This window comes from Melospiza georgiana, chromosome 6 (genome assembly GCF_028018845.1).
Source record: "Melospiza georgiana isolate bMelGeo1 chromosome 6, bMelGeo1.pri, whole genome shotgun sequence".
Classification (NCBI taxonomy): Eukaryota; Metazoa; Chordata; class Aves; order Passeriformes; family Passerellidae; genus Melospiza; species Melospiza georgiana.
Window position 1 is genome coordinate 55,743,957 of NC_080435.1, and position 8,645 is coordinate 55,752,601.

General features: G+C 48.0%; 1 protein-coding gene across 1 annotated transcript; it reads left to right on the forward strand.

The window, feature by feature from the left end:
* Positions 1-402: 402 nt before the first annotated feature.
* On the forward strand, positions 403-6,618 carry ZBTB42 (zinc finger and BTB domain containing 42). The gene is made up of 2 exons (XM_058026013.1): positions 403-440; positions 1,823-6,618. The coding sequence occupies exon 2, from the start codon at positions 1,837-1,839 to the stop codon at positions 3,262-3,264; it is 1,428 nt and encodes a 475-aa protein (XP_057881996.1). The 5' UTR covers positions 403-440; positions 1,823-1,836; the 3' UTR covers positions 3,265-6,618.
* Positions 6,619-8,645: the final 2,027 nt, after the last annotated feature.

The window sequence follows — 8,645 nt, forward strand, 5'->3', positions numbered from 1 at the left end:
CCCGCGCTCCGCGGCACGTCGGGCTGCAGCGGCCGGGCGGGCGCGCCCTGTCCGCGGCGGCGCAGCGGAGTTGGGAGCGGGACGGCGGCGCTGCCAATGCAGCGGCCGGGAGGGGAGGGCGGCAGCAGCAGCAGCAGCGGCGGCAGCAGCGGGAGGAGGAGGAGGAGGAGGAGGAGGCGGCGAGGGGGAGGGCGCAGCCGGCAGCGCGCACCGGCCGGCGGCGGCGGGGCTGGCCGGGGCGGCGGGGCCATTGTGTGCTCCAGACGGGGACACGGCCGCTCGCCACCGCACCCGCGGCTCGCAGCGGCCAAAGTATCGCGAGAGCGGCCGGCGAACAACCTGCTCCGCCACAGCCCCGCGCCGCGCCCGCGGAGCGCCCGCGCCGCCGCCGCCGCCGCCGCGCACATGCGGACGCCGAGCGCCGCCGCTGCCGCCCGCCGGTGAGTAACGCGGGGGGACCCGCGGAGCGGGGCAGCGCGGGGGGAACTCGCCGCCACGCCACACCCCGGCGGGGGAAAGTGCTCCCCGCAAAGTTGGGGAGCGCGGCTGTGCGAGGGGGAGATCCCGGGAGCGGCTCCGCGGTGCTTCCCCTCGGCGGCCCCCTCAGCGCTGCGCGGAGCCGGGCACCGGCGAAGGTCACCGCGGCGGGCTGCGGGGAGCAACTTTGCGGCGGGAGGTGGGGTCCGGGCTGGGGGCTGGTGGTGGCGAGAGTGTCGGAGAGGGGGGGGCGGGCTCGGGGCAAGTTTGTGGGATTTAATCGCGGGCTATAAATGGGGCTGCTGGAACTTTAAAAGGCAGCAAGCTGTGGTTGGCTGGTAGCGAGATTTGGAGTAACATATGGCATTAAAAGGCGCACAGCTGGAGGTAGCATTTCCATCGCAGTGAAGTCAGAGCAGCTGACTCTCCAGCTTGCGGTGTAATTAGCAAACCGAGCACTCCTCCTTCCCTCCCTCCTCCTCCCTCCCGCCTGCCTCTCTCTCTCTCTCTCTCTCTCTCTCCCCCCCTCCCTCCCTCCCGCCGCGCCTCGGTCGCACTCGCACCGCGCTCCCTCCTGCCCGCCCGGCTCCGCGCCCGCGGCCGGCCCCGCCGCGCCCCGCGCAAGGTAAGCGCCCGGCCGCGGCACGCCGCCGGCTGCAGCCTCCGTGCTGCCCTCCCGCCGGCCTTCCGCCGCTTATTTCCCTCCTTGCCTTTTAATAACTTCAAGGGAAACTTTTTTTTTTCCCTCCCCCCTTTATCCCCCCCGCCCTTTTGGCGTGCGGGGGCCGGGGCCTCTCGCCCCCCTCCCCGCAGAGCCGCCGCTCCCCCAGCGCCAGCCGCCGCTGTTTTGTTGTGATTCGGTGCATAACGACTGAGGATAAAGTTTAAATGTGCGTGTGTGTGTGTGTGTGCGTGCGTGACGCGGGGAATATGCTTTATTAAAAGATGCCCCAAGTTAGCGTTGCTGGGAAGACAGCCTGGGAGTTGATGCTTTTTTTTTTTTCTTTTCGGGGGGTGTGTGTGCGCTCTCCTCTGCATAATTTTATTAAAGTGCTTAGTGGGAGAAACAAAGGTTGGAGGGGCTGCTGCTTTACTAGCTTTTGTTTACTTACAATCAAGTTTTTCCTGTTCGGAGCAGGTGCGAAAGGATGAGAAACATGTTGTGTTGGTGGTTTTTTTTTTTCCCCTCCTCCCCCCTTAATAAAACTATTACAGACAATTAACAGTAAATGTTATCTCCAAGGCTGTTTCTTTGGCTTGGGTTACCAAAAAGCCGATCTGTTTGTTACAGCTGCTAGGAGGCTTTAGTTTACAGTAGCATTCAAGTTTTTCCTGTTTTGAACAGGTTATGAAGGAAGAATGGAGTTTCCAGACCATAGCCGCCAGTTGCTGCAGTGTCTGAGTCAGCAGCGTCACCAGGGCTTCCTGTGTGACTGTACTGTTTTAGTTGGAGAAGCTCAATTCAGAGCTCACAGAGCCGTTCTTGCCTCTTGCAGTATGTACTTCCATCTTTTCTACAGGGACCAGTTAGACAAAAGGGATATTGTGCATCTGAACAGTGACATTGTCACAGCCCCTGCCTTCAGCCTGCTGCTCGAATTCATGTACGAGGGAAAGCTGGAATTCAACAGTCTCCCAGTGGAAGATGTGCTGGCTGCGGCGAGCTACCTTCACATGTATGACATTGTGAAAGTCTGCAAGGGCAAGTTGAAAGATAAAGAATTGTGTTCCGAAGAGAAGATTAATGATGAGGCGGCTAGTTTGGAGAAAGCGGAGCATTTTCTAGACGCCGGAGTGCCCCTGGTCCACGAGTTTGACCCAGGAAACAAACAAAAATTCAGCGTTGCAGAATACGAGAGAGCAGCAGGCAAAGAAAAGGTCAGCAGTCACCCCGCCTGGTCCTCTGATCATATAAGTGTCAGCTCTGTGCCGACAGAGGCAGAACCGTGCGCCGCAGCAGCTGGAAAAACAAAGGCTAATGTCAATAGTTCCACAGGACCTTTGTCCCAAAGGTCTGTTAACCATCCCCTGGCTTCGAGTGATGTGGACTGCGCGCTGGATTTGTCTTTCAAGCCCGTGCCGGGGAGAGATTCCTTACACCCCTCCTATGTCTTTGGACAGCTGGCTTCCGACAGCCAGCAGCAGGGTACCGAGCCACTTGTTAAAGATGAACAAGACTTGCTGTCAGATCAGGAGGACAGCGAAGCCAGGAGTCCAGAGAGTCAGCATTTTGGGAATTCAGCCAAAAGCCTAGTGACAGGGTTAGGACACATGTTCGCGGGGAATGGCAGCTCTCATGCCCGAGAGGAGGACATAGATCAAGAGCGAGACGAGAGCGAGGACGACATGGATTCGTCGGACATCTCCTCGGGCGTCCTGGTGCCTCCTGGGCATATCTGCATTTGTCCCCTCTGTAGCAAGGTGTTCCCGAGCCCGCACATCCTTCAGCTGCACCTGAGCTCTCACTTCCGCGACAAGGACGGCTCGCGGACCCGCCTGTCCCCCGACGGGTCGGTGCCCACTTGCACCCTCTGCGGAAAGACTTTCTCCTGCATGTACACGCTCAAGAGGCACGAGAGGACTCACTCGGGGGAGAAGCCCTACACCTGCGGCCAGTGCGGGAAGAGCTTCCAGTATTCCCACAACCTCAGCCGGCACGCGGTCGTGCACACCAGGGAGAAACCCCACGGGTGCAAGTGGTGCGAGAGACGCTTCACGCAGTCCGGGGATCTCTACAGACACATCCGCAAATTTCATTGTGGCCTTGTAAAGTCCTTGGTTGTTTGAGACGTGTGACTTGTGTTTTGTTTCGTTTGGGGTTTTTTTTTGTTTTGTTTTGTTTTTTTTTATATATCTACAACCCCCCTCCAACTCTTTTAAAACAAAACAGGAAAAAAAAAAGGCAGCATCTGAATTTTAATTTTGTTTTTCTCCTCCCTTTATTTTATTTTGGTGATATTCACTTCAGGTATATGATCTTTAAAAGATGCAGCGGTAAACACTCCAGAGGCCTTTTAATGCAATCCTTCCACCTCTCCATCTCCCCCCCTTTCCCCTGCCACCCTTCCCAGCACGGTCCTTTAGGTCTTCTCTTGTGCACCCATGTTACATTATTAATGTGAAATGATCTTAAGTAATTCTGCAATGATTTAGCATCAGTTTTCTCACTGGAAGTACTTGCTTTGTGGTCAGGGTTTTGTTGGTTTGGGTTTTCTTTTCCTTTTTTTTTTTAACTTTTTTTTTTTTTTTTTGGAAAAAAGACTATCAGCACATTCTGGAGAAAAATTTGGCTTCCATTAAGTTCCCCAAATGCCCTCTGTGTGTTGCAGAGAAACATCTGAAGAGATGAACTATGATTTAAATACATTTTGGTGTAGAGAAACCTGTCCACACATTGCAGAGTGGGCAGATGTACTTTTATTTTATAGAGCTGGATGAGACATTGAATTGGCCCAAATTTTGAAGGGGTTGAGGATTCCTGGCTGCATCTTTGGTACTGGTCATTTTTTATTCTCTTTATTCCATTAATACAGTTCTGCAGTTGGTCCTAAAATCTAAATGAGAAGTTTTTGCCTTGGGACTTGACTTAAATTTTCCCTTCCCACCCATCCTCCTCACTGGGCTGACCTGCTGAAAAGCTGCTTTTGAGCATAAAATTGTGGATGGAAAAACACTTTCTGTCTGCAGCCTGTTCACTCCTGAAATGTTGAAGGATGCACACTAGGACATACAAAAAGAGTGTATAATATGTGAATATTTTCATTCCCATATGGACATCCAGAGGCTGATCCCATCGCCTTTGGAGGGAACAGCAGCTGCAAAGTGGCCAAATACCCCTCCTGATACCAGGTTTCTGGGGTTTCCTGGTTCAGAGTAACTCATGCCTTATGTGTTAGGAGATGCCCTGCTGTCTTGCCCGAAAAGTTTGCTGTCGTGCTAAAACCACCAGCGTGAAATTGTTTTTTTATTTTAATTTATTTTTATGAAGTTGGCAATTCCCTCTGAGCCAAATTGTGTGCAATTGCTGGTGTTCCCAAGAGGCAGCATGAAGATGAACCGCTGGAGGAAAAGCGTGGCCTGACTTCTTCCCCAGGTCCCACCTTTTCAGGGGAAGCTGTTGGGGGTAATTTTATTTTTTTTTAGTTTGTTTGTAAACTGAGGCTGCCTGTAACTATAGCCAGTTTTACTCCAGATGATTCACATTCTTGCCTGTTAGATCATCATTTGGTCTGTGCATGTCGGTGGATATCACTTTGTTCCCTTCCAGTCAAATTACCCATTCAAGGTACATGTACATGGGACTGAAATATAATAATAATAATAATATCTGAGGGGTGTGAATGTCCTTCTGCTGCATTAGCATTGCTTCACCAGCTTTCTTGACACTCCTGGAGTCGTTTGGTGAAACTTAAGCGTGTGTTTTGAAATTAATTTGAAGCACTGATTTAGATTATTTTTAAAAGTTGTGCTTAAAATACTGTATTGCATCTTATGAAGAAAAACCTTCCCAATGCCTTTCCCCCTCTGGTCCAAAAACTGAGCACTACCTACATAAATAATATGGGATTGAATTTTTTTTTTTATATAAGTACTTCCTCTTTAAGGAAAATCAGGATATACTTGTTACAGCCTCTTATTATTCATCTCTTAAACTATGAATGTACATGTAATGTGAAATTTTGCTTTTATTTATAGTTTTGGGGTTTGTTTTCAGTTTAATTTCTCAACTGTAAAATATTTTTGCTGAACCTGTTACATATGAAAGTTGTGGGAGAGTACTGTATCTTGAACATAAGTGGCTTTGGTACTGTGGTCTTATTCTACTTAATCAGTTTTTTCTTTTTTTTTTCCTTTTTTTATTTTTGCTGTGATTGGAAATAGCACTGAACAAAATCTAGTTAAATTAAGTTATTTTTCTTTCTACTAAAATTAAGTTATTTGTTTCTCCTGAAGATACTTGATATAGTATTTATTAGATTTTTTTGTTTTGTTTTTGAAGTGGAATTATTACTGTTAATCTATTTCAAAACTAGTTAATTTACACTTAAATTTTATAACAATGGGTTTTGCATGTTGAGCAACATGTAAAGAGTTTAATGTAGAGTCAGCATTACTGAAGCTGGTAATCTTAATTTTGCATTCTTGTGACACTTTTGTTTGCATTTCAGTCTTCAATTACTGTTTGTTTTTATTTTTTTTTTAGAAGATCATAAAATAGGATGTGCCATAAGAACATCATTAGCGTATGGAGCAGGGAAAAGTTGAAACAAGTTTTTGTCTGATCTTAATATAGAAATAATTCATTAAACTGATGCTATGAGCATGCTCTGTGCTGCAGTGAATATGGGGCAAAATTTGTTTTTGTTTTGTTTTTTTTTTAAATAAGAAAAAAAAAGACTTTCTCATCCTTGACTACATCATGAACACGCTGTTCTCATAGTCTGGTATTTGTGTTCCCACTCCTCTTAGCTTGAATTTCTAAAGTAAAGAAATGTTTGCACTTATTTTTGTTCTTAAGGTGACTTTTTTTTGGCTATTTCTCTGTGTGTCTCTTATTTTTAAGTTGCAATAGCTCGGAGCATGTTTTCAAAATGGTTCATGGCTCTGCGGAGAAGAACTGAAACATGGCACACTTAAGGCTTGTCTCTTCATAAACTATTTCTCTGTGGGGCAGTTGCTGTCTCCATAGGGAACAGTCCTGCTCTGCATTTTAAACACTGGATTTGTCTTCTACTACAAACAAATACTGTGAAGTTAATGTAAAAAAAAAAAAATCATTGATATTTTTAATTGTTTTTAATCTTGGTGCAGTTCAGATTAAATATGTATATTTAAAGACACTAATTTTTGTGGGAGAGTTTTATAGTATACAGTATGTAGAAAAGCTATTGGAATGGAATATATTTTATAAAAATGTTCTATCACTGTTTTATAGTGAACTATTTTTCCTTCAGTGTTAGTGTAATACTGTTAGTCTAGACCCGACAATCGCAGGAAGAGTGATTCAGGCTACTGTTAGCGCTTAGTTTTGCGTGGAGTTCTGTTTGCAACTGTATTGGTATGTGCTGTACAATGTGACAATCGTGACTAGGATTGTTGTCTTTATAAATTTACATGAAATAAAACTTGCTAGAATTGTAAGCTTTGAGCTTCCTCCCCCCTTTAGCAGAAGGGGCGTGGTGTTTGCCATTTTTTATGATGTATTAATAATGATTACATTAATTGCAAGTACTTGATAATTTGCCACTTTAAAAAAATTTGTTACAAAATACTCTAATAATGTCTTTCTTTTTCAGGGCCATCTGGAATTTTAGGCGTGTAAGGAGCTGCCGTGTCTCAGTCAGAGCCTGACTGAACATTTCCTTAGTGACAGGGGTGGACCTAACCTAGCACCACTTCTGCATTTTGACCAGGGTTTTGGGGCTCAGTGTTCCCTGGATGCTCCAGGGGAGCTGCGGGCCAGCTCTGTCCGCAGTGATGCTGGTGCTGGCCAGGTGACAAACCTGTGAGCACGGGGGTGACACGGTGTGTGAGGACAGCCCAGCACACTCATGCAGACCCATCGCAGGGCTGGCTGACTGGCACGAGGGCGTTCTCTCAAGTGCAGAATCTCTGCCAGCCCTGGGGAGCTGAGCTCTGACCCACTCCTAACACCTGCCTCAATCCTTGGGCTGGGTTTAGCAGGAGCTGGGACTGGAGGGAGAAGGCACACGAGCTGCCCAGGGGAGGTTTGCACCTGCACCATGAGCACTGTGTCTTGTGCTTCTTAATTATCTGGAAGCAAAAGATGCTGGCAGAGTGGGGCTGCCTCAGCGTGGTGCTGGTTAAAGGATGAGCAGGTTATGGTTAATGCTGGTGTGGAGGCACAGCCATCGCTCCCCTCGCGCTACCACGGAGCGGTTTCTCCGCAATAGTCTCAAAATAGGTGGGTATTTCTTGCCTTCAAGCATGTGTCCTTCCTCAGAGATCCTGTGCCTGCATCCCCATCTGTGGGGAGGGCTGAAAGCTGCTGAAGATGCGTGGTGATCTGCTGCAATGTGGTGAAGTGTTAAAAACTATAAATATATATAATTTTTTTTAGGTTTTTTTTTTAATTTCTACCGCTGAGAGTTAGGTGTCCCTGCAGCTGCTTATTTGTGGCGCTCTTGTTTCCAGTCTTTTCTGCTGTTGTGGATTCAAAGGTGTTTGATATTGCCCCCCCCCCAAAAAATAAATAAATTTGCCCAAATCTGAGTGTGGTGCTGGGGAAGGAGGAGGCAAAAGGCTTTTCTTTGAGAGAGAGGGTGCTCAGAAAGAAGCAAGCTTGAAGCTAAACCTGGGAGGTGGATGGCTTGCAAACAGGCTATAAATAACTGTGAGTAGATTGAGGAGAGCAGCCCACATCTCCTCTGGCATGGGCATGCTGTGCCCATTTTCTTTGTTGATAGCAATTGCTAATGTGAATTCTGGCACTCCAAATCCCGATGCCTGTTGTTCTGATAACATAATTAAATCTTAGGAATGTGAAATATAAAAAGCTTTGAGAAGAAACCAGGCCACTAAGTGGAGACTGGGAAGGGGGGTGTGCAGGCTGTGGATGTACCAAATAAGCAATGGGGTTGCTCTGGGCAGGCTTCCCTGCCTGCCAGCTCTTGGCCACGTTGGGAATGATCCTGAAACCTGCAGCAAAGGGGGTGACCCCCGGGAGCATCTGCTGTCCTAATCCCATGCTGCAAGGGCTGTCATCTTCCAGGATTACAGCACGTGATGGGCTCCTTGGGTTGGCAGGGGTCAGCTGTGCCCCTGCCAGCAGCTGGGGTTCGTGCTGCCCTTGCACAGCCTGGTTCTCCTTGGGATGAGTGTTGGGAAATGGTTTTGTTTATTTTTAGCTTTTGTTTTGAAGTCTTAAGTGCCTTCTGGAAGTGGTCTGGTAGGCACAGAGGTGGCTGTGGCTCTCTGTGTGCATCTGGCCATGTGTCACCAAGTGCTGCTGTGCAGCTGAAGAGCACAGAGAAATGGCTTTTTCCTGGCTTAGGTGGTGGGGTCTGGGTTTGGACCAAGTGCCTCCAAAGCATGAGGAGAGTTCATGCTGACCCATAGAAGTGTCCCTGGTGCTGTTGGATTCCACATTGTGGGGAAGCACTGTGAGGATGGATCTTATTTATTGCTTAAATTGATTAAATTATTGC

Excerpts from the sequence above, each read along its gene's own strand:
- ZBTB42 (XM_058026013.1), top strand. The coding sequence starts at position 1,837 with ATGGAGTTTCCAGACCATAGCCGCCAGTTGCTGCAGTGTCTGAGTCAG.